We start from the raw sequence: 25,964 nt of genomic DNA, 5'->3' as shown, positions 1-25,964 counted from the left end.
CATAAAAAGAATAAAATATTTTTCATCAATAAAACAATACCAATTATTTTACATCATTAGATTAGACACTTTTATTGAATATTTCTAATTTTTACATTAAAAATACACCATTTTCATTCTTTTCTTCTTTTATTATCTATTCTATTTTATTACTCTTTATCTTCTTTCTTTTTATATTCTCTACTTTCTACTTTATTTTTATTCTTTACTCTAGTTTATTTTTATTCTTTTATATCTTTCTTCCTCCTCTTTTCTATTATTTGCTTTTTTCGTTGCCGTATTATCATATTGGTTAATAAGAAAATACACATGAAATAATCAATATAAAAAACCACCATATGAAACAGTGTTCAAATATAAAGACATCACAATGATATTGAACAAACAAATAATGCCTAAAAGTGAATGACAATATCACAAAATACCAGACATATATGTATTAGATAAAAAGAATAAAACTGGTCTATTATTTGATATAACTATTGTGGCTGATCATAATATTAATGGAGCCTATTGGAAGAAAAGAAATATGTATAATGAATTAAAGAATAGAATAATGAAAATAGAAAAACTAAAAGATGTCAAAATAAATCCAGAAGTAATTTCAATTAATGGACTAATGAATAAAGAAAGTAATAAATTAATTAAAGAATTAAAAATTGACATTAACATCGAGAAAGAAATTAAAAACCATTGTAATAAAAACATGATGGATGTCATGGAATACTGCTTCTATCACAACCAAACATACTCCGTAGAGCTGCTAGAAGAAGACTCATTTGGATTAGTCTCCCCTAAGCCATTAACAATAGAAGCTATTTCTATTAATACTTAGTTAATTGCTTTTTATTATTTATTAAAACAATGAAAAAATACTAAAAATAAAATAAACTAATTATAGAAAATAACAATATTATAATTTTATTATTATTATATTATTAATATTATTATATATTTATTGTTATTGTAAAAATGATAAAAATAACATTTATTTAAAATAGAATGATGATAAAAATAATGAATGATTTGATATGTTAATAACGTGGATTAACTATTTAAACATCCGTATTTTGAACTTATAAACATCAAATTAAATTAAAATGGAAGAGTTAATAAATAAGAATAATCAATTGTTTAAAGAAGTAGTAGAAACACTTCCACATATTCAACAATCAATTGATGATACTACTAAGAATTATCAATATTACGTAGGAAGTATTAAAAAGAAGAAGAAACAAGATGGAGAGAAAATACAAAGAATGAGAGTAATTGAACAAATGCAACAACTAGAAGAATGGACAGAAAGAAGAATAAACAATATACTATTTGATTCAGATATTGATGATTGGAATAAAAATACATCAGTATTTGATCAAAGAATAATGAATAAAGAACATATAATAATTATTATTGAAGATGAAGAAGGAAATAAATTTGGAGGATATGTTAATTCTAAAATTGATAAAATTAATGATTATATAAATGATTCAAAATCATTTGTATTTTCATTAGAGTCAAAAGGAAGAATTGAAGGAATGAAGAAATTTGATATTAAACAACCACAAAATGCATTTTATTTATATAATCAAACAACTGATTGTTTGTTTGCATTTGGATTTGGAGGCGGATGTGACATTTGTGTTTTTAAAGAAAATAATAAAACAAAATCACATTGTGATCCATGGTCATTTGAATATAAAGGAATATCAAATGCACTTTGTGGAAAATTAGGATCAGAATGTTTCATACCAAAACGAATCATAGCAATTGAAATGATTCAATCTTGATTAATTGAAAATGAAATAAAAAAAGAATAAAAACAAATCAATGAAGAATATGAATAGCCATTTCATTCATTGATAAATGCATGAAATAGTGAATTAAAAATGGACATAATTCAATGTTGATTTATTTTATTTCATTTGAAATATTCACACCCAATGAGGGTGTTTTTAATAAATAAGAAAAGAAATAAGAAATAAATAGAAATAAGATAAAATAAACAAACAAATTATTTGTATTATTTCATTGAATTAATTCATTATGAATCAAATGAATAAGATAATAGAAATAGAAATAAGAATAATAAACAAATAAAGAAAAGATAAAATACATCAACATATTTATGTTATTTCTTATTCTTTATTCATTCTTATTTTCTATTTAAACAATAATAAACAAAACATAATAAGAAATATAAATAAGAATAACACAACATAAAATAAAGAATAATAATAAAATATACAACAAACATGAATAAACAAGAAATGACAAATGATAAAAGATGAACTAAATAAAATAACAACAAGAATAAATAAAATAGAATGAAATGGAAAGAAATAGAATAAATTGAGTGATGTTTATAAAAGAGGAAATGACAAAAAGAAGAAATGAATGATGATTATAAAAGATAAAAATAAAATAATAAATATAAAATTAAAATTAAAATAACATAATAATATAATAACAATATCATTGATTTTATTCTTATTTTATTCTTATTTTATTTATCTTCTTTTATTATTTTTATTCTTCTATTTTATTAAATGAAAATGAATGAGAAATGAAGAATGAAAATCAGAAACAACACACAAACATTAATACAAAATCAAATAATGAAATATTAAATAATAATTGAATATGATGAAATAATTTAATAAGAAATATAATAAATAATAATAGAACGAATGAAATAAAATAATATGAAATAATAATAAGAAAATAAAAAGATATTAATGAAGATATTAATAATAAATGAAATTATACATAATATAATAATAATGAAATAATCATTCATAAAATAAGAAATAAAGAAAGATGATATTCATTAAAATTCAGATAAAAGTCATTAAAAATCAAATAAAAATAAACAGAAAGAAGAAAGAAGAAAGAAAAGATATTAAAAGAATTAAATAAAATGAGTTATTCATAAAACAAGAAGAAAATCTAACTAATAAATAAAACAAATAAAATATTCATTTTAAAAATGTATGAAGGGATTAATATCTTCTGAGCTAGGAAGAATAGATAAAATTTCGATTAATATTTAATTATCTAATGTTTATTTATATTTCCTCCTTTCTTATTTTTTCAAATTAACAAAAAAAAAATAATCAATAAATCTAAAATTCATTAAGATTAAAAGGTTATTCAAAATGGAATGAGGCATATGTTGAACTATCATATTTAAGTCCATTCCTTTTTACAGTTTTTCTTGCCTTTTTAGTTTTCTTAACTTTCTTTTCTAATTCATCACTTTCATCTTGTTGTGTATCAGTTTCAGTGGTTTGAGTTTCTTTAGTGTGAGAATCATCACTATCTTCTTCTTCTACTTCTTCTGGCATTTTTGTTTCTGACTTAATAACAGCACACCTTGTCTTTATGGGTTGATTTTCTTCAACGTTTTCTTCAACATTTTCTTTAGATTCACAAAGTTGTATAGCTGCAAAGAAATGTCTTATTACATACTGAACACTTTGAATAAAATCATAAGTCGAATGTAAACAACATACATCAGAAGTATTCATATGTAGTTTACATGAATCACATTCTTTTAATGTAATAGACTTTAGTACATTTTGAAAAACACTTACTTTTGGAGTTACAACTACATGTTGTTGAGCTAATTTAACTAATAGCTCTTTCTCAAATTCTACTAAAGACCTTGACAAGAAATGAGTAATAAATAATGTTGGAATTAGTTTAGTAAGTTTTCCAACAAGACAAACAACAATTGTATCTTTATTTTTTGTAATAAAATCAATATATTCATTCATTTTATCAATACACAAATCGTTTGTAAGGTCATGAGATTCAAAATAATCATTTATTCTTTCACAAGAAGGAGAGTAATAAAAATTATCGTTGAATGGTTTAAGATAAAATACTTGTTGATCTATTATTTGTAACTGAGACAAATCAAACATTGTAAACGCTACTTCTAATGGTGAACCATCTGAATATGATGTTGTATTAACAAATAAAATATTTGTTTTTAAAGTCCAGACACTTTTAACAAATTTAACTGATGGTAATGTGTCACTTCCGATAATTGTTGCTCCATAACTTTTCATACAAATTAATTCCATTAATGAAGTGTGACGTGCATCTGATAATGCACAATGATATTTTTGATTAATTTTTTTATGATACTCACAACGTTCTGCACATTCTAATTGTTTAAAAATATGATTTAATATAAATGAAGATTTTTCATGAAGTTCAATATGTTGAATAGAACACCAATAATCAAATAATTGAATATGAGTAATAAATCGAATTTGTTTTGGAATTGGAACATTTCCACGTAAAAAAATTTCGTCAATACATTTTTTATCTCCTGCTAGTGATTCTTCTTTTGATACAAAGAATGCAAGTCCTGGAAATTGTTCAATATATTTTATTAATTCAATACATACTAAAGAATAGTTTTGTTCTAATCTAGGATCACGAGCATCAATCCCATGTATCATTTGTGTTCGGGCAAACACATTTTTAAATTTTCCTGGATATAATAATTTATGATATGAAGCTATTTCTTTATTCTCCTTTAATGAATAACTTGATATACCAATTTCAATAGGAAAAATCTTCTCTGAAAATTGAGCTGCATATTCAAAGTCATAAAAATGAAATACTCCATTTTCTAATGTCTGGGCTAAGTCTTTTATTAAACTTACTTTAACATTTCTTGTTTGGTTTGGCTTTTTATTTTTCTTGAATATTTCTTTTGTTTGTTTTGGAGAAGAAGTAATGTGAAGACAACGAGGGTTATAAGACATGTTAAGAAGAAATAATTAAACTCAGAAATATTAGCAATAAAATTTAAAAAGAAAAAAGAAAAAAATAATAGTATATAAAAATAGTAAAAAAATAATAATATTATAATATTATCATCTCATATTAAAATCTCATTGTTATTTTAACTTGACGTACTTTTATGATTCAACTCAAATTACCACCAATTCAATTACCTACAATTATTATTACAAATACTATTAAACACACTCCATTTCAAACTAGAAAAATTAATGTCAAAACAATTGAAGAAAATAAAAGAGAAGAGTTAATGAAAGAATATTATATAATTTACCAAGAAATAGATGAAATTGAACGTTATAATAATAATGGTTATATTGAATATGATAAATACAAAGAAATAATTACTCAATTACTTCATAGTCTTAATACTCTTAAAGAGAATAGATTTGCTGTTGGAATTGACAGTAGAATGAAAGAGTTTATTAATGATTTAGTTCTAGCAAAAAAAAGAGTAGAGAAAGGAGTTCCAAATAGTTGTAGTAAAATTAATTTGGTAATGTCATTAATAAAAGCACCTAAACAATGGAATGATCTAATGGAATTCCAGAAATATTTATTCAAATTACTTCATGCTACATCAGATTTTAATCTTGAAGGAATACAGTCTATTCATGATAAAATTAATTTCTTAATCTCTTTACAAAAAATACCTCCTATTGATACTATTAGTCAAATAGAACAAGAATTAATTAATCTTATTCAAAAAAATTCAATTTAAACTTAATTTATTTATTTTTCTCTTTAAATTCTATTTCCAAAAACAAAACTTACAACACAATACATGAAAAAAGTAATAATTCAATAATAAAAGAATAAAAATTAATATCAATGAAGTAATTCAAATGATAGAAGAATGGGTGAAAATAAATATTATCTGTATGAATATAAATGCACTAATGGTATAGTAAATATTATCACAACAATTACTCTAATAATGATATGAAGTATTCAACTCAGCTTCATTATCATAAATATATAAACAACAATTCTCATAGACATAATAGAATGTATCATAATTTAATAATAATAATATCAAATTTACAAAAATAAACAGAGAAAAAAAGACATATAAAAAACAAAAGAAAATGAATTTCAGAAATAATAAAAGACAATATAAAATAATCCAGTTAATAGAATGAAGAAAATATTTAGTAAGAAAGATTTAATACTTCAATGAATTCAATTAAATAAAATGAAAGAAAAAATTGATGGAAACAGTGTATTTGAATAAGCAACAATTAAATTAAATAGAAATTAAGACAAAATAAAATTATTAATTATATAAAAATAATCCCTATAATTAATCTAAATGGTTTATTACACAAAGAATTAATAAAAATATTACAATTACAAAAAGTTCAATTGGATCTTAATAAAATATTTCAAATACTCCCCTATAAAAAATGAAAAAACTAAATATTTTAATATTTAGCTTTGACAATATATTAGAAGATGAGATTTCTAATTAGATATTTTAAAGAATAATATTAATTTAATTAGATTATATCAAAGTTCATTCAAATGGTTATTTCTTAGTTATATGTTCTATATAATCCAATGACTTTTTTAAATAGTTAATATTCTTCATTTTTTATTTTGATAAATACTTCTAATATTTATTCTTTTAATTTATTTAGTTTTATACAATTAAATTAACAAATCTTTGGAATTTTTTTGTAAAGACAAGTTAGTTAATACTTATTTAAATATCATCTTTTCATAATTATTTAATATCATCGTTTCTAAAAATAAATTCATATTTATGTATTTTCTTTTTTCCAAATAAATCCAACTCAATTAATTAGTCAATGAACTAAGCTTTTTTTATTAAAGGTGTTGTTATATTGTTCGTTTGGCTAAAAATATAACCCAAGAATATATTAATGGTATAAATGAAAAATACCTTCTATCACAACACTCAAAACAGCAAATTTATTATCTTAATAATTTACTTAATATTCTTATTTTTAAATTATGTAAATATTCTATTGGTAAGAAAGGAATTTATTTTGTTTCTAATTTAATAGACTAAGAATGGATTTGCCATTTATTCTAGTTTTAATCAAAAATATTTTACTTTATTAAAAATACATTTAATTAGAATAAATAAAGAACTTATTAAAATTGAAGTTTCTTAGTGGATGTATTGTTAAATTAAGATAATAAAAATAATTTCATTTATTTTATAACAATTTTATTGAGTTAGAAACAGAATAATTAATATTGTAAAGATTTGAAACCAATTGTGATTTGTTTTAGTATTTTTTGTATATTTAACAATTCAAAAGTGTTAAGAACTTATTAAATTCACTTTCATTGAATAAACGTGTTATTGTTATATGAATAAAAAATGAATTAATATCATATGCTGATGGAATATAAGAAGTAATTTTTATAAATTACTTTACATTATTACATTCTTATTCTATCATTATTTTTCTTTTGTAAATATAACACAGTCGTTTGGTGAGTAGGAAAAGTGCTAATGAAAGAATCATAAGACACAACTAAAAAAATCAGTTTGAACAAAAAATGAAAGGAATTGAAAGAAAGAAACAAAAAAACAAATTTATGAAATATAACAAACAAAATAGAAATTCCACAAATTGCAACAAGGGAAAAACTAAGAAATCAAAAATAAATATCAAATTCATATGAATTTCTCTATTTTTGGATTTAGGTTTTTCTCTTAAATCTCTTCTTTCTAAAAGAAGTAATTAAAAAAAGATGAAAAATTAAAAATTAAAAAAAAAGAATTAAAAAATCATATTTTTAATGAAAGGAATTTTCTTCCTTCTATGCATCCTTCTTGTTCTTGATTCTTTTGCTTTGTCGTTTAATGACGATTATTCAGACTTTTTAGATGATGCCCCTTCTCCAAAAAATTCAAAGAAAGCTCAAAAACCTAAATCAAATCGTAAGGCATCTACTAAACCAGCTAACACACCAAAAAATAATCAAAGAGTAAAACAAAATAAGAAAACACAAGCACCACAACCAAAAAGAACAGTTCAAACTACTACAAAAAAACCAACTGTAGCTTCTAAACAAAGAAAACAATTAGTTCAAGTAACTACTGATAAGAATGGTAAGAAGACTGCTACTGTTTCAAAGAATTTAGGTCCAAACACTAAAGTCTCTGGATCGGTAAGTGCTCAAAAAACTCCAAACGGTATTACTGCTGGTGTTTCTGGAAATATTAACTACAACAAAGGCCCTATAACAGCAACAGCTAAAACTGGATATCAAACTTCTCCTCAAGGACAAAGTTATGGTGCTTCTGTTAATGGTAAATACAGTAAAAATGGTGTTAATGTTAATGGAAATGCTTATTATGGTAAACAAAACGGTGTTAATAAAGCTGGTGCCAACATAAATGCCTCTTATGATAGTAAAAAAGTTCAGGCTAATGCAAAAGCAGGAATTAATAAAGATGGTAGTTCTACTACTTCAAGTGCTAGTGCCAGTGCTACATATAAACCAAATGGTAAAACTACAATTTCTGCTGATGGTAAAGTTTCAAAAACTAATGGACAAACTACTATTCAAGGTAATGCAAATGCTTCATACAATGGAGATAAATTACAAGCTAATGCTGGTGTCAATTTTAATAAAGATTCTAATGGTAAAACTACAAGTGCTAGTGCCAGTGCTACATATAAACCAAATGATAAAACTACAATTTCTGCTGATGGTAAAGTTTCAAAAACTAATGGACAAACTACTATTCAAGGTAATGCAAATGCTTCATACAATGGAGATAAATTACAAGCTAATGCTGGTGTCAATTTTAATAAAGATTCTAATGGTAAAACTACAAGTGCTAGTGCCAGTGCTACATATAAACCAAATGATAAAACTACAATTTCTGCTGATGGTAAAGTTTCAAAAACTAATGGAAAAAAAACATATGAAGTAAATGGAAAAGCAAACTACAATGGTGATAAGTTACAAGCTAATTTAAATGCACAAGCTAAGAATGATGGAACAAATAAAGTTAGTTCTATTAGTGGTGATGCTACATATACTAATGGTGGCTTAACAGCTAAAGTTGATGGAAACATGGCTAATACTAATGGTGAAAAGAGTAATGAAATACATGGCTCTCTTAATTACAAAAGTAAAGATGGTAAATTTGATGGATCACTTGACGCAAAACGTTCTAAGAATAGTAATGGTGTTTCTCGTTCAGCAAGTGCTACAGGAACATATAAAGTCAATGAACATTCAACATTGAGCAGTAGTGGATCAGTTAAATCAACTCCAGATGGCAGAAGTAATACATTCTTTAGTCAATTGGATTATAAAGCAGATAAATTTACTGGGTCATTAGACATAAAACACACAAAAGATACTAACGGAATAAAGACTAATTCTGCTGGAATTAGTGCACAGTTTAATCCAAATGATAAGTTTGGGGCTAGTTTAGGAGGTAGAATAAGTAATATTAATGGAAAAAGGAACGTTGGTTTAGAAACAAAGCTAACCTATAACTTAGATGATAAAAATAAGGCATATGCCTCATTTATAAAAGACCAAACAAATAATAATAATATACTTGGATTTGGAGGAAGTTATGAAAGTAAGAATGGTAAGTTGAGTGCTACTGGTGATTTTTCCTTTAGTAAAAATTCTCAAAACATTAATGGACAAATTAATTTCTTACCAACAACTAATACACAAATCTCAGCTAATGGAATGTATACCAAGTTAAATAATGAAAAAGACTGGAGGTATGGAATTAAAGCCCAACATCAATTTAATGATAAATGGTCTGGTAGTCTCGAAGTAGGCAAGTCATCAAAGAATGGTTTGGAGTATAGTGCAGGAGTTAATTATGACCTTGGAAAGAATTCACATCTTAGTTTAACTGCAGGTAAATCAGCTGATAAAGGTGGATATGTTGGAGCTGGTTTTAAATGGGATTTCTAAATTTAACAGAAATATAAATATTTTTGGTTGGTTTTTCTTTAAATAAGAATAAAAGTAATTTTTCATAAATTATTATTAATTTAAATTTAGTTTTTACTTGAGTTATTAAAGAATAAATAACATTAATACTTCAAATAATATGCTACTTTTTAATTACAATTAATTTATGTTATTTCTAATCTAAGTATAATCAAATGAATTAATTCGTTAGGAATAAAATAATAAAAGACATAAAGTATAATTTTATTTATTAATATTGATTTAGTTATTATTTAATTAAACCAAGTTTAACAACAGTATTAATAGAGGAGTGTATTATATCTATTTGATTTATGAAGAATTATTATATTAGAAATATAAAAAGGAATTGAGTATATTATGATAAGGTTATATTGTTTTTTGACTATAATAAAAATAAACTAAAATCAGTAATATGTAAAAATACAATTAGTATTGATAAATGATGAATAGTTTCTTTCAATACCTTTAGGTATTTTTAATTTAGTTAATGAATAACAATTGAAAAAACAACAAGAACCTATTTTTGTAATAGTAGAAGGTATTTCTAATATACTTAAATTAATACATTGTTCAAAACAAGAATTGTTAAATTGAGTAATTGCAAAAGATTTTGACTTTGGATAGAAGAATATTTGTTGAAGTGAAGTACATTTAAAAAAACAATATGAAGGGAGTTCTTTGATAAGTGCAGATATTGTAACTGACGTTAATTGATAATTATATGAGAAACAATATGTATTAAGTGTAAGAATAGTACTTGGAAGGTTTAGTTCCTTTAAATAAGGACATTTAGAAAGTGAATTAGAACCAATATTTCTTAGAGTAGAACCAAAAGATATTGTTTGTGAATTATAATATTCAAGACTATCATTTTCTAATGAATGACACGATTCCTTTAATAATTTACCAAACTTAAAACAATCTTCTTCAGAATAACTTATATTTTTAAAAGAAATTGATGAATAAAAACGTTTATAATAAAGATATTGTGAATAACTTATTTTAAAAGAAATAACAATATTTTTTACTTGATTCATTAAATATTCATTAATATCATTTTGGTTATAAAGAAATAATGTTTTAATGGATGGAAAAAGATTAAGAGATGAAATAGAAATAGGATTAAATAAATACATTTCATTAATTCTTTTAAATCTTGAATTTGTCATTATTAAATTAATATAATCTTTTTTTGTTTTAAAATATTTACCAACAATCATCATTGAATAATTATCAATTTTTTTCCTGTTATTCATTTCTGTTCTTTCTTTTTATTGTTTATTAGTTTCAAAGAGAATAAAATCTTTATTCTTATTTATATGATTTGTTATTTTAAATTAAACTGGATTATATTTTAATAACTCATTTTATTTATCTTTTTTTTATTTTAGACATTAATTCTTTACTGTTTCTCACTTATTATTTCTTCAATTCTCCTCAAAAAAAAAGGAATTTGAAAATATCATAAATCAAATCTTTTTAAACAATAAATGAATTAAATTAGGTTTCAAGACAAATGTCTTCTCCTTATTATTCATTTGAAACTACACTATATCACTCACTCTCTAAATAGATTAGTTGTTCTGATGTTACTATATCCTATGTCTGCCAGAATGAAAATAAGTTTTTTTTAATAAATTAAAGAAAATGATTTTTCATTTCTAAAAAAAGATAAAAGACAAATTAATATTAATGAAATAAAGAATAAAATACTGAACAATTTTAACCATTTGAGAAAAAAAGAGAAAAGAATAATAATAATAGTTATTTTTTATTTAATAATATTTTTCAAGTGTTATTATTATTATATGAAAAAAGAAAATATTTTAAATTTTTATAAATCATTCTCTTTTTTTAAACTAACCTTAATTAAATAATAATTTAATTTTTGATTGAAATAACTGGAAATAGATTATATAGAAAATTTGATATTGAAACAATTGATATTAAATTATTTGGTAATTCCCTTTTTATTATTTTATTAATCTTTTTTGATATTCATAAGAAAATGTCTATAATTTTAAACAGAAATAATATTAAAATGAAAGAATTGGTTTTATAATTCATCAAAACTATTACAGTCTTTTTTCTTTAGTTCTTCTTTTTGTTCGTGGTGATAATGGTATGATGTAAGTGGTTTTTGATAATAATTTTTATTTCTCCTATTTTGTTCTTCAATCATTGCTTGAAACAATTCTTCTGCTCTTTCATTAATCTTTTCTTCAATTTCAGCTTCAGTCCAAACAGAAGGAGGTTGTTGTGTGTTTTCAAAAGTCATGGAAATGAGATGAAAAAAAATCTTTTTTGATAATTTTTAAAAATTTTTATTATGAAAAGATAATAAAAAATCTGAAATGAATAGATTTTTTCTTGTCTCAATTTTCTTTTATGAGATTATAATTATATCAGTCTTTTAAATAAGACATAAAATTATAATTAACTCATCTTTTTCTAAAAGAAAACTAATAGACATAGAAAATATGAGTTAAATCTATTAAATGAATGAAGAAGAAATATAATTTAAATAAAACTAACTTATTTGACGATTTTATTTTTTAAGATAACAAAATAAGAAGATAATTGTTTAATAAAAGAAAAATAAAATGTGATTGATTAATAAAACCAATAAATTAATAAGAAATGATGAATGATCAATAATTTATCTCATTGAATTAACAAATGAACAAAATTGTCCCCAAGCTGTTCCATCATCAAGAAGAGCTCTAGTCATTCTTAAATAAGTGAATGAAATAAGTCCATTACTCTTAGCTTGTTTTACAATTTGACTAAATCCATTAGTATTACATCCTCCATATCCACATAATTCAAGTGCATTTTCTCCACATTTTCCAATTCCAGCTGATCCAGCAGCTTTATAAGCTTGAGAAACAAGATTAGCAGGTGTAGAACCACAATTTCCATCAGTTCCACTCATTTCAAGACAAGTAAAATCAAATCTAGCTCCAGATTTTTTAAATACATTAGCAATATTAGCATATGCATTTTGATTATTTGTGTTATAATAACCAGCAGTTAACTCAGCAGCATGTGATTGATCATTATACCACCAATGAATACCTGCAACTTTACCTGCAATAGCTAAATTACCAAAAACTGATTTAGCAGCAGAAAGAACATTATTAGCATGATCAAGAAGGAGTTGTTGGTACCATCCAAGGAAGAATTTACCATATTCACTTTTATAATTATCATTTCCATTTCCAAAGAATCCTGTTGATGATGGTGGTTTAGAATTATAATTTCCTGCATTTGATGGAGATGCATGTCCCCATTCTGAGTGTCCAACATTTGATGCTGCAGAAGCTAATTTAGAAAGAGAGTTTTTATCAGAACATTGGAATTCACCAACACCACAATATGACCAACGAGATAGAGGATAAGAAGGATATCGAGTTTCACCACAAGGTCCCATTCCTACTTGAATTTCATTAATAGTTCCATCATTAATATAACTAGAAAATGTTGATTTAAATGAAGACATAAAATCTTTATACATTTGAAGTGGAGTTCTTCCTTGGAAAATAGACATTGAATCAGCAGAGAAAGCAATATATTCATCATTTTTATTTCCTTGTGGGTCTTTAAAGAATGCATCTTGAGAGGAACCAGCATTTCTTACCCATTGTGGAATTGGGATATTCACTGAATCTCCAACATTTCCTCCACACTTATGGAAGGACATAACAGCTTGGAATTTTAATCCAGTTTCTTTACAAAGAGCAATAAGTTCTTTATATCCATTCCAATTATAACTTTTTGGTGATGTCTCTACAAGTCCCCACCAAACATCTCCCATAACACCAGCAACTCCACCAGATTTTAATTTACTAAAGTCTTTTTTAAGTTGATTTTTATTATTTAAACCATTTGATGTTACTACGTCAAGTGGTAACATTACATTAACTTCAACAGCAAAAGCTATTGATATAAAACATAGTGTTAATAACATCAAATAATGATTTAATTAGTTACTAATTCAAAAACATTGAAATAAGTCTCTTCTTCTACATGTCTCCATGTAGAACTTCTACCGCTTCTTCTTTGTTCTTTTTATATATTCTTGACATTGAGTGACTAGATAAGATGTTTCTACAGAGTTTTTATTTTTTTATTTTTTTTTTTAGAAGAAAGAATATAACAAGAACAACCATCCTACATAATTACTCTGAAATGAATTTTTAAAGAAGAATGACTTTATTAAATAAATTATTAATAACACCTATTTCTCAATGGAAAAATAATTATTAGTTAACGTTTTTATACATAAAATAAATAAACATAATTTCTTAAAAATTTTATTATTTACATATTCATTAGTCATCCATTAATTATAAATTTTAATTATGAATTTAATGGCTATGAAATTTTTAAAAAAAAAACAGAAAAAATAAATTTTTCAAAAACATTTATGCGATTTATGACCAGGAAACTATAAAAACAAAATTCTATTATAAATTGGTTTATATTTCACTGGATTGAAAATGAAAATAAAATTACCTAGGCTATTAATAGATTTATTTTTGTGAATATTTCTTATTAAAAATACTAAAAAATTTATTATATTAAAAGAAGTCGTTAAAAATTCTTCTATTAAAATTTTGTTTCCTTCTTTTCAATTATTGTCGAAAATATTTTTATAAAACTTCTTGTTTTTTTTTTTAATAAAACATCGTTTTGGTTGGGTAGAATTAAAATAGAAGTTGGTAGTATGTTGGTTAAAAGAGTGGTATATAAATAGCTTTGAATCGAATATCTTTTTAGAAAAAATCAATTGGGAACAAAACACAATAAAGATGTTACATTAGTTTCATTTGAAACTAATCCAACTCACTTCATCTTTAAAATTACTAATTAACGAAGACCATTATGGAACAAGTAAATCAAGTAACATCTAATTCAACGGAGAGTAGATGTAAAAGAGGAAATTCTATTAATGCTAGAAAAGAAAGAGAGTTTAAGAATCAACTAGCTTTTCAACATTGTTTATTAATTGGTGTATTAAATCAATTTGCTTCAATCGTTTTAGAAAAACCTGGGAAACAATCAAAGATGACAACAACTATTCCTTTTGTATTTTCTATTATTATTGATAAAACGATTTTAAATATTAAAGATTTAGCTGAATATCAATGTAGTTTAATTAAAAAAGAAGAGATTCAGAATAGACTACCATTTAAAACAGTTAATAGAAGATATAAAAAGAATATTTCAGCTACAATTATGAATCTAGTTTATGATATTTGTTATGAACTTGGTGTTAATTTCATTTCAAAATTATCGAAACAGTCTAATAAATCAGTTCAAATTGAAAGAATAGATAAAATTTATTTAAATGAACAAGATATTATCCCAAAAGAAAATATTATGTCATTTGGTAGACAAATTAACTTATATCTTCTTTCTCTTCTTTCAAATAAAAAACAATTAGTTTTAAAAAAAGAAGATAAATCTATTCAGTCTTTACTTGCGCAATCAATATTACATTCTTCAATCAATTCTCCTTCTTCTCAGATTCCTTTAACTATCTCATCTTCATTTTAAATCTCAACAGAAGATTTGAATCAAATTATTGTACATTTTTGATTAGTTTATTTTATTGTTTATTTTTATCGTTTTTTTTATTTCTTTTAAAAAAATTTGTTTTTATTTTTTTTTAATAACAAAAATTTATAAATCCGTTATTTTTATGTTTTTCAAGAAGACTAAAAATAGAATATTTAAGATGTTTTCAATTTTTTTAAAAAGGGAAAATAATTCATGTTTAAAAGATATTTCAATATTTTAAAAAAGGTCAATTAATAGATATATCCATTATTGAATATTATGAATACTGAGAAGTGTTTATTGCAGTTTCTTCAATATGCTCTATTTGTGTAATAGAGTTCATTTCTAGCATGCTCGCATTAGATTGTTCTTCTTCTAATGTGCTGCCAGAATTGAATGTGTAAAACATTAAGTCTTTCATATTTTTTATAATTATTGTTTGTAGGATTTTGGAAAAATCTAATTGTAATTTCAGTGATTTTATTCTTCTTGCTGACTCTTTATGTATTAATCCATTTATTGATAATATTACAGGTATTATTTCTACATATATTAATTCTCTATTGTTTCTTAATTTCTCTTGTAATTCTTTGTATTTATTTATTTTATGAATGTAATTTAATTCTATATTCATATCTTGACATATAGCAACATCTATAATATATCATTTCTTTTCTTTCATATTTTGATAATATATATCTGGTCTTCTATCATGGAATGAATTGTCACTAACCAATAAATCTTTATTGTAAGTTATAACTATTTTATCATTATTAATACATTTTGGAGGATTATTAAAATCAAATGAATCAAATTCATTAAAATGGGTAATTAATAAATGTTTAAATATTTGCTTACAAACATAATCATGTTTTAATATTGTTTATATCTTCGTTGTCTGTTATTATGATATTTATTTTATTTTGATACTATTGTTTATTTCTATTGAAATTATTATTATTAAAGTGTTTATGACGATGATTATGATTGAAGTGATGAGTGAAATAATTCATATCAACTATGTTGTGATAGTTATTGTGATAATTATTATTGTAATTTTTAATGTGGTGAATAAAGTAATTCTGTCCATACAAATAATACCTATTTTCACTCATTCTTCTATCATTTATATTTCTTGGTTGATGTGAATTTCTTCTTTGATTATTTGTTTTTCTATATTTTTTGTGGTGTAGTTTGTAATGCATCTTGTTGGGAAAAAAAAGAATTCAATTTAAATTAGACAAAGAGTTGTGGGTTTGATCCATAAAATCCTTGTGAAGCTTTGGATTTGATAGATTAGACTTACGAGTCTGAGTTGGCAGTCTTTTCTTATTAGTCTTAATAGGCTTGACTTGTTGGTACTTATCGTTCATTAAACTAACCAATTCCTCAATTGGTAGATTGACAATGTCTTTGGGAACTTCTTCTATCATAGAATCATCTTCAACGCTTGCTGGGTCTGTGCTTGGTTGAGCTTGATGGAATACCTCATGCAAATCTTCTAACTCAAAACTGTTTGGGTTAGGCATCTGATAAGTTACTTTGTATAAATCTCGTTGATAATCAGACAAAGTACAGAATGCCAATCAGTAATGTTTGAGTGGTTTGAGGCACAGTATCCCATCCAGCTGGCAAACGCATTGTTCCAAGCTTTATGCCAGGGAGCACAGCTGTTCTTGGAGATCGAGTATATAAGGTAGGTTCAACAACCATAATGTCATAATTGTTCGTATAAGAGAATGTCACAGTTGGTATTTTGAATGTGATTGATTTATTTTGTCCTATATTGACAAAAAGTGATGTGTTTGTAATAGTAATTTCTCGGTAACCACTTGATATCAAGTTAAATAGTGAAGTAAGACTATTTCTCAAGTTATCAAATTTGTATTGCGAACCTTTCGAACGAATTTCATCAGCAATTGAAGCCTCGGTAGCTTCTGTTGCTGCTAATGTAAATAATAGATGACCAAATTCCATCAAAAAGTTTTTCCACATCGGTGCAGTACAGTCAAGTGGTGTTTGAAACGGTACGGCACATATCTTAAGTACTGATTGATAATACTCAGGAATTGCAATCCAAGAAGACAAGAGAACGTCAGTTACAAGACTTTGCTGCTTGAAGGGCATAACAGGTACGGCATACGCACCGAGATACCTTGCCTCATAATAGCAAGGCACATGGATTTGAAAGCGGCTAGCTGACTCTGGATAAGTGATTCGTTCGAGGTTCGTTCTGGACGATAGTCATTAACAATTCTAGCAATACAATCATTTAGTATCACGAGATACGCGTTTGAGAATCTAGTTTCGTAGTAAGCAGTACTTGATGCACTATCCACTTGTTTCCCAATGACAAACGTGGAACTGATGGTTATAGGGGTAAAGAGTTTATCTTCAACGCTATGGTTCTTAGTGTCAGAAATTGCATGTTGGATATGCTCAACTGATTGTTTAGCCTTTCGGTGAGGCTTAGAGGATTTCTTCCTCTGGAGAGGAATGTTTTTGACACTTTTTAAACCACTTATTTTTGTTGACATACTTATTATATAAGGATATTTCAAGATCTATAATAACAAGTAATTAACTAAGTATTAATAGAAATAGATTCTATTCTTCCTGGCTCAGGGGAGACTAATCCCATCAATTCTTCTAGCATTTATATTGAGTATGTTTAGTTGTGATCTCCGCAGTATTCCATGACATCATTCATGTTTTTTATGACAAGGTTTTTAACTTCTTTCTCGATGTCAATCTCAATTTTTAATTCTTTAATTAATTTATTACTTTCTTTATTTATTAATCCATTGATTGAAATTACTACTGGAATTATTTTGAAATCTTTTATTTTCTCTATTTTCATTAGCCTATTCTTTAATTCATTATACTTATTTCTTTTCTTCATTTACACTCAATTAATATTGTGATATTCTACAATAGTCATATCAAATATAGACCAGTTTTATTCTTTTTATCTAATACATATATATCTGGTATTTTGTGATATTGTCATTCACTTTTATGCATTATTTGTTTGTTTATTATCATAGTGATGTCTTTATATTGGAATGTTGTTTCATATGGGGTTTTTATATTGATTATTTCAAGTATATTTTCTTATTAATCAATATTATAATACCAATATTGTCATGTTTCTCCATTTGTGATTTATTATGATAAATACAAGATAGTAGAATGTGTTGTACTGTAACTATCTTGTCTTTACAAAGTGTGGAGTATTTTAATCTTTCATTTTTCATTATTTTTGATTTTCTATACCCACAAAATATTGCTCCATCTTGCATTTTAGTTAATTGGAGAAATGCATTCTTTTTAATATTGATGGACTTCCATGCCTTCATTGTAGTAGTTTTATCCACTCATTTTGACTCATTCCATCTTCTAAAATATCCATTTGTTTGATGACACTACTATTTTTTGATGTATTTATCATTAACATCTTTATTGATTATTCAAATTTCTTCACTACTTTCTGTCATTATTCTCAAATCATCCATATATAATGTGTGATTTGATTTTGGGAATTTCTCTTCGATGATTTGAGAAATTACATTCATCTGAATGATGAAGAGTAGATTTGATAATGAATCATTTGTAAAATTCCTCTATTTAATTTAATATTGCCTAGATATTCATTAAATTTATAACCAATGAATATCTTCAATCTAGTCATCATACTTTCAATTATGTCAATGATGACATCCTCTACATTAAAATACTTTAATGATTCAATTACCCATTCGTGGTTTACTGTGTCATATGTTTTCTTAATGTCATAATATGACTCCACATATTTTGGGTATTTTTCTTCTTTCTGCTGCTTTAACATATAACTATTAATTATTCCTTCTTTAGCAGGGAGAGATTGTAATTTACATCTCAATTGTTTATTACTAATTTTCAATGATTCACAATTCATGTTAAGTCTTCTGTGAATCTTTTCTTTTAATATTGAGGTAAATACTTTCATAATTACATTTGTACAACTGATAGGACGATAATTAGTGACATCGTTCCTATCACTTTGTGGATTAATAAAGTTCATCCACTTATCATGTCTAATTTGATGTTTTCAGGGAAGTTCAACCATTCATTGAAGATATTAAGAATGATTTCTCTTGATGATGACATCCTTTTCAAATAATACCCATATATAGTGTCTATTCCTGGTGCTTTCCAGTTACTTATTCTCTTTAAACTTAAATTTAATTCATTTAATGTTATAATGACACTATCATAATTTCTATATCTTTCATTCCACGAGGTGATTTGTTTTATTTTCCATTTCTCTTTATTTAATATCACATGTGTTTCATATAATGATTTCCAATATTATAAAGTAATATCGTTATTTGGGTATATTTCATTTGTTGTTTCTTCCTTATTCTAATTTTCTTATTAGAATCAAGCATGATTTTATTTGTATTGATTCTGACTATTTCATCTTTATTAAATTTAATTCTTTTATCATTGTCATCATATATTTCAGGTACTTTATTCTTTCTAGTGCTTTAACTTTTATTCCTTCTTCATCATGTTCATTTAATTTCATGATGCACTTTATTCTGTACCATTTTCTTCCCTTGACAAAATCTTCTAGTCTATTGATTTTCTTTAGGATTTCTTTTATTTCATCAAATTTGTCTCCTATTATTTTATTTTGGAGATAGAGATACATACAAATTGAAATATTCATATCATCTTACAGATCCTGCATTCTGCTTCCTGACATTATCCATCTATTATTAATTTCCATTATTAATCGGTCAGTTTCTTTTCTTTTCCAGTAGTAATTAATGTTTGTACATTTTTCTATTTTCATTTCTTTTATTTTATTGATGAGAGTGCTAAGGTATTCTTCATCAATTTCTGTAGAGTTATTCTTTAATATGATGTTTTTTCTTTATTATTGAATCACACTCTACTCTTCTATTATATCATTTACTTTCACTTTAATGTATTGTTTAATGCTTTCTTTTATTTTATGTGATATTTTAATATATTTAATATATTCATTTTCATTATTTACATTGATATTTATCATTTTTATTATACTTTCTATTTGCTCCCATCTTAATTTCTTATATAATTTCTTATTTAACCAATTAATTTCAAAACAATACAACACTTCAATTAAAATTCTATTTCTTTCTTTTGTTGTATTTCTTCTTGTATTTTCATTGTACTTTCTTTGGTATTTTTTATTCTTGCAATTTTACATGTTTCATTCATTTCTTTATTTGTATTTTGTTTTTAATTTCTTCTTCATTTGTTTTAATGTCTTCTTCTTCTCAATCTTTTGTTTTTTTCTTTAATTTCTTCTTTGATTCTTTCATTTATCTTTTTCTTTTGATTGAATATACTTCTTAAAGAATATCATACCATCTTTTCCTTTTATCTTCTTACTTCTTGTGTATTTCTTCATATTCTCCTTCTTTCCATTCACTTGTTATTCTTTTTATTCTTTCTTGTATATCATTTCTTGTTATTCATTTATATTTGTTATTTGTATAATATTTATTATTATTATATTTACCTTGTTTCTTATTTGTTTTTATTTGTGTCTTTCGTTTTCTAACCCATTTTCATTTGGTATATCGTTTACCTTTATTATTATAATTGTTATGCCATTTATTGCTATTGACATTTCTTTTTTTTATTGTATGACCTTGAATTTCTATGTCTTGTTTGCTTTTTTTTCTTTACAATACCCGTTATTATTTATTACTCAATAGTCATGGCACTAAAATTTGTTGTATTTCCTGTATTGGAAAAATGTATTAAAAAAATATATAAATAAAAAATTTAAATTTCTTCTAGAAAAGATTATTGAATTTTAATTCTTTTTTTTTTAAGATATAGAACTGGGAGGTTATAGTTAAAGATTCAATAAAATGTTGTGGATTTTCTTTATTGTTTTAGTTCAGTCAGTACAAACCTTTTATACACCGTGTATGGTTTGTTTTATTTTATTAAAATAAAAAAGAGAAAGAAAACGAAGAGAATAATAATAATAAAGACTACATACAGAGTTGGATCTATTGATAATATTGGAAAGAAAGGGGTTTTTGGATTAAATTCAAAAATGAATGAAGAATGTTTTTCTAAAATTCCAAATTATAAAAAAATTGTTTCAGGACATTCAATTGGAGCAGAATGTTATGTTCATGAAGATTTTATGAAGAATCATTTTAGTGATGCTAATATATCACGATGTGGACAATGTTTTGAATTGTTTGGTCCATCATTAAAACCTTTTACATGTATGATTGCAGGTTCATATTGGGCCAATTTAACGGTTATATCAAAAAGTAGTATAGCAAGAAGTATTATAGTAAATTCAGATGCATTTAATTATTTAGTTACAGAAAATCAAGATACATCAAAACTTGCATCACAAATATCAATTAGATTAGTTGATTGTCCATTTACTGTTCAACCTAAAATAGCTGTTATTGATGAAACTTTTTCTGAATATATTTTTCAACCATTTAATTCTAATTTATTAACAAAATATATGCAAATTGGAAATTCAATATTTACATTCTCTAATTATGACGATTATTTTCATATTCCAAAAACTTATTTTTCTATTAATTCTTCAACAGAAATTCGATTAATTTCAACTGGAAAATATGTTTTAAATATTTTTATTAAAAATATTGAAAAAGGAAAAATATATCCATCTTCAAATACATATCCAAGAAAATATAGTATTGAAAAATGTGATTATGTTCCAAATCAATTTGTATTAACTCAAGACAAATATGAAGATAACTATTTTACTTGGAGTTTTTATCAAATTAATAATTCTTTAAATATTCCATTAACAAAAACAATAAATAATACCATTGAAGTTATTTCAAGTGATGAATCAAATGAACTGATTATTGGTATTAAATATCCTACTTCTTTTAAAATTACATATCATTTTAGATCTTTTATTTTAAATATTAAAACTAAATCAAATATAACACTTGATTCTATTAAATTATTAAATATGAATGTGTCAAATAAAGTAATTTCTTTTTTAGATAAATATTGTCAACAAACTGTATTTAAAAAAGTTGAAAATTATACAGAAACAATGTATTATAAAACATATTTATTTGCATTAAATAAACGATGTGAACAATATAGTTTGTTTTTTTTTATTATTTATTTAATTAAAAATATAATACATTATTTACAACTATAGTTAATTTTATCAGTCTTAAATTTAATATAAAGAAAGGTGAATCATTAATTATTTATGATACTTATTTTATTCCAAGACAAGAAATTGTTTTTAAACAATGTTCAGTTGATTCATATGATTGTGACTATGCTGAATGTGATGGATCTAATTCTGTTATTGAATCAAATATTACTCATTTATGGAAAGAAGGTTGTCATCCTCCTTGTGGTAAATGTAAGACAGGTTATATTTGTTCAAAAGGGAGTGTTTGTGTAATAAAACCTAATTTAAATAAAAGGACATCATCATCAAAAAGAATAATACTTATTTTGAGTATCATTCTTTTTGTTTTTATGTAAACATGTAAATATTTGGATTTTTATTAAAGAAATTCTCAATTGTCCTTTTATTTAATTAAAAACACATTTACAATTTAAAATTCCTCATTTTATTTTACTTTTTTTTTCAATTGAAATATAAATAATAATTAACAGGAGTTGTAATTACAAAAGTTACTTGTCTTAACAAGTAGTAAGCTTTTTAAAATTAAATGAAGTGAAATTCATAAGTGTTTTATCAGCACGAGCAATAACTCCTCTTTTATCTGAAATAATTCCATTAAGATAATTATTAATAAGTTCTCCTTGTTCCATTAATTCATCAAAATCCATTAAATATGTTCCTTTGAAAAAGATTCTTTTAATTCTATCTAATCTAATAGTTTTTTCTGTTTTTCTTGATTGTCTAGCATCAAAGAAATATCCTTTTTCTAAACATAAGTCATAAAGTAAGTTAATAACAAATATTCTTTTGTTTTTTTCAAATCTTCTAAAAGCTGTTTGTTTATTCATTCCTTTTTCAATTTCATTTTCAAAAATTGGTCTACAAAGAGTGTCAGCAAGTTTAATAACTTCAATTTCTTCATTCTCAAAAAGAAGACTCTTTAGTCGTGGCATACAATGTCTCACTATTGTTTTTTTTCTTGGTTTCTTAATTGAAAACCCACAAAAAGGGCTTAATAATGAAATTAATATTGCGTGTTGCATAGTCTCATAATTTTGAAGCTTTCTCTTATTAACAATATATCGTGGAGTTTCTGGAATTTCTTCTTTAAAAGAAGATGAAGACATAAATTCAACAAAAACAACAAATAGGTTTTAAGATGAAAATAGGTTTAAATAACCACATTTGCTTTAAAACTGTTAACTCATAGTGTCTAGTTCCTTTTTTTATCATCTTTTTACTATTATATTACCCCTAATGTAATTCCTGTTTTGATTAATATTCAACAATTTGAATTAATTTTTATTCGTTTAATTAATAGTAACTTGTTGGCGTTAAAAAAAAAGAAAAAGATGATTGTATTTTAATCCTTTCTCTCTTTAATTTTTTCTCTTTAATACTTTTATTTCAAATCTTAATTCATTCTTCTTCTCTTCATAAATTAAAAATAGTATTAAACCTTCTAAATATCCTATTTTTATCAATTAAAATTTATTCTTTTTTAATCTTTCTATTTTAAGATAAAAAGTAATATCTAAAAAGTGATTATAAACTATTAATTATAGTATTAGATTTATTTTTATAAATGTTTATTATAGAAAAATGTTATACTCATCAAATGATTAATTTTATTTTAATCTTCTAATTTATTTAAAATATTCTTTGTTTATAAACTTTTTTTCATAAATATTCTTTAATTTATTCGTTTTATTTTAATCCAATTTATTTTATGTACTCAAATCTTTTTATTTTCTGTTTAATAAAATTAATATTAATCATTCTAAAGTTCAAATGGTTTTGAAGAATATCAAAGTATCTAATTGAAATAAGAAACTAACATTAATCCATAGAATTTATTTTTTTATTACAAAGAATATTTATTTTCTAATATAAAAAAGTCATTAAAAAAAATTTAACTTAACTTAAACAATTCATTTATGGGTTTCAGCAACAACACGAGCAAATTCTTCTTTCTTGCAAGCAGTTGCAATAAATGGAGATTCTAATATTTGTTCTGAGGTAGGTCTTTGATTTGGATCTTTCATTAAACAACTCTCTACCAATTTAACTAGATCAGGTGACCAAGAATCACGTTCTTTTAATGGTGGAATACCTTTAGTAGTAATTAAGAATAATGCTCTTAATGGTGGTAATTCCATATAAGGTGGATCTCCTTCAGTCATTTCCATTATCATAATTCCTATAGACCAAATATCTGCTTTAGCATCATACAATTTGTTTCTAATAACTTCTGGTGCCATCCAATAAGGTGTACCTACAATAGAATTCCTCTTATCTCTTTGAGAAGTTAATTGTGCTGCATATCCAAAATCACCTATTTTCACACTTCCATCAGAGGAAATTAAAATATTATCTGATTTAATGTCTCTATGAATTTTGTGTCGTTGATGTAAATATAATAATCCTTTCATTACTTCTCTAAGAACATAAGCCATTTGAGGTTCTGTCATTTTGAATCCATTTTCATATTCTGTTAATACTTCTGTCAAACATCCAGAATCCATAAATTCCATAACAACCCAAACATACCCTTCTTCAAGATAAGATCCAAAGAAAGAAACAATATTAGGATGTTTACAATTTTTCATAATTTCAATTTCATTAATTAAACTTTTCTCATTTTTCGATGTAATAATACATTTCTTTAATGCCATATCTTTTCCAGTTTGTTTATTTTGTGCAACAAATACTTCTCCAGCAGCACCTTCTCCAATTTTACTAAAGTTTTCATAAAAATCTTCTGGTAATCCTTCTTCTGCTAAATCTTCTAATGTTAAATCACTTTCTTTCTCTGGTAATACTTCTTCTGGATCTTGAATATCTGGCATTTCAGCAGTATCATCTTCTTCTTCAACATTTTGTTCTGATGTTTTAGAAGGTAAGATTTGGTTTAATATTTGTGGTTCAGTTTTCAAATGGAATTTCAAAACATCTTCAAATGCAGCATTTTGTTCTTTATCTGTTTTAATTTCTTCAATTTCTTCTTTAATAAGACCTGATCCCTTAATAAATGCTTCCCACTGTGGTGGATATCCAGTAATTCCAGCTTTCTCATCATATGTCATATGAGTACCTTGTTGAACAGTAAGAACAGTTGTTTCTTCTTTCTTTTTACCAAACAACTTACTGAAAATTCCCTTTTTTTTCTTTTTTCCTGCTCCAGGAAGTGGAATCATCTCGATTGCCAAATCACTTTAAAAGTAAATTTCTTTTCATTACATTTCTGATATCTTCTCAATCTCTTTTACTCTTTCTTAACGTATTAACAAAAAATTGAAACAAACTCTTTTGGGTTATCTACCATTATTCCTTTTTTAGTTCTTTTCCTTTTTTTAAGAAATTTTGGTTTTATCTTTTTGGACTTTTTTCCTTCTGTTTTTATTTGTAATTTTTTAAGTTTTTTGAT

General features: G+C 24.3%; 10 protein-coding genes across 10 annotated transcripts, besides 7 other annotated features; 4 read left to right on the top strand and 6 right to left on the bottom strand.

Moving 5' to 3' along the window:
* Positions 1–277: 277 nt before the first annotated feature.
* Positions 278–849: a repeat region.
* Positions 850–3,118: 2,269 nt separating this feature from the next.
* EHI_192630 (uncharacterized protein) lies at positions 3,119–4,781 on the bottom strand (the record flags this gene model as incomplete). The annotated part of the gene is made up of 1 exon (XM_648799.2): positions 3,119–4,781. The coding sequence occupies one exon, from the start codon at positions 4,779–4,781 to the stop codon at positions 3,147–3,149; it is 1,635 nt and encodes a 544-aa protein (XP_653891.1). The 3' UTR covers positions 3,119–3,146.
* Positions 4,782–4,939: 158 nt separating this feature from the next.
* EHI_192620 (uncharacterized protein) lies at positions 4,940–5,539 on the top strand (the record flags this gene model as incomplete). Its single annotated transcript, XM_648800.1, has 1 exon — positions 4,940–5,539. One exon carries the CDS (start codon positions 4,940–4,942, stop codon positions 5,537–5,539), a length of 600 nt encoding a protein of 199 aa, XP_653892.1.
* An 82-nt stretch (positions 5,540–5,621) lies between these two features.
* Positions 5,622–5,747: a repeat region.
* A 1,849-nt stretch (positions 5,748–7,596) lies between these two features.
* Positions 7,597–9,753, top strand: EHI_192610 (sericin 1 precursor, putative; the record flags this gene model as incomplete). Its single annotated transcript, XM_648801.2, has 1 exon — positions 7,597–9,753. The coding sequence occupies one exon, from the start codon at positions 7,597–7,599 to the stop codon at positions 9,751–9,753; it is 2,157 nt and encodes a 718-aa protein (XP_653893.2).
* A 425-nt stretch (positions 9,754–10,178) lies between these two features.
* EHI_192600 (uncharacterized protein) lies at positions 10,179–10,997 on the bottom strand (the record flags this gene model as incomplete). The annotated part of the gene is made up of 1 exon (XM_648802.2): positions 10,179–10,997. The coding sequence occupies one exon, from the start codon at positions 10,995–10,997 to the stop codon at positions 10,179–10,181; it is 819 nt and encodes a 272-aa protein (XP_653894.2).
* A 1,436-nt stretch (positions 10,998–12,433) lies between these two features.
* On the bottom strand, positions 12,434–13,744 carry EHI_192590 (beta-amylase, putative; the record flags this gene model as incomplete). The annotated part of the gene is made up of 1 exon (XM_648804.1): positions 12,434–13,744. The coding sequence occupies one exon, from the start codon at positions 13,742–13,744 to the stop codon at positions 12,434–12,436; it is 1,311 nt and encodes a 436-aa protein (XP_653896.1).
* Positions 13,745–14,661: 917 nt separating this feature from the next.
* EHI_192580 (uncharacterized protein) lies at positions 14,662–15,336 on the top strand (the record flags this gene model as incomplete). Its single annotated transcript, XM_648805.1, has 1 exon — positions 14,662–15,336. The coding sequence occupies one exon, from the start codon at positions 14,662–14,664 to the stop codon at positions 15,334–15,336; it is 675 nt and encodes a 224-aa protein (XP_653897.1).
* A 242-nt stretch (positions 15,337–15,578) lies between these two features.
* Positions 15,579–16,220: a repeat region.
* Positions 16,206–16,546: a repeat region.
* A 19-nt stretch (positions 16,547–16,565) lies between these two features.
* Positions 16,566–16,868, bottom strand: EHI_192570 (uncharacterized protein; the record flags this gene model as incomplete). Its single annotated transcript, XM_001913651.1, has 1 exon — positions 16,566–16,868. The coding sequence occupies one exon, from the start codon at positions 16,866–16,868 to the stop codon at positions 16,566–16,568; it is 303 nt and encodes a 100-aa protein (XP_001913686.1).
* Positions 16,869–17,909: 1,041 nt separating this feature from the next.
* Positions 17,910–18,803: a repeat region.
* Positions 18,787–20,538: a repeat region.
* Positions 20,502–21,132: a repeat region.
* Positions 21,133–21,442: 310 nt separating this feature from the next.
* EHI_192560 (uncharacterized protein) lies at positions 21,443–22,901 on the top strand (the record flags this gene model as incomplete). The annotated part of the gene is made up of 2 exons (XM_001913650.1): positions 21,443–22,496; positions 22,556–22,901. The coding sequence occupies 2 exons, from the start codon at positions 21,443–21,445 to the stop codon at positions 22,891–22,893; spliced, it is 1,392 nt and encodes a 463-aa protein (XP_001913685.1). The 3' UTR covers positions 22,894–22,901.
* A 154-nt stretch (positions 22,902–23,055) lies between these two features.
* EHI_192550 (uncharacterized protein) lies at positions 23,056–23,664 on the bottom strand (the record flags this gene model as incomplete). The annotated part of the gene is made up of 1 exon (XM_001913649.1): positions 23,056–23,664. The coding sequence occupies one exon, from the start codon at positions 23,662–23,664 to the stop codon at positions 23,056–23,058; it is 609 nt and encodes a 202-aa protein (XP_001913684.1).
* Positions 23,665–24,468: 804 nt separating this feature from the next.
* Positions 24,469–25,734, bottom strand: EHI_192540 (protein kinase, putative; the record flags this gene model as incomplete). The annotated part of the gene is made up of 1 exon (XM_648806.2): positions 24,469–25,734. One exon carries the CDS (start codon positions 25,732–25,734, stop codon positions 24,469–24,471), a length of 1,266 nt encoding a protein of 421 aa, XP_653898.2.
* Between the last annotated feature and the right edge of the window lie 230 nt (positions 25,735–25,964).

This window comes from Entamoeba histolytica, genomic scaffold, assembly GCF_000208925.1.
Source record: "Entamoeba histolytica HM-1:IMSS scf_1104750519183 genomic scaffold, whole genome shotgun sequence".
NCBI classification, from domain to species: Eukaryota; Evosea; order Mastigamoebida; family Endamoebidae; genus Entamoeba; species Entamoeba histolytica.
This window is presented reverse-complemented; position numbering and strand designations above follow the sequence as displayed.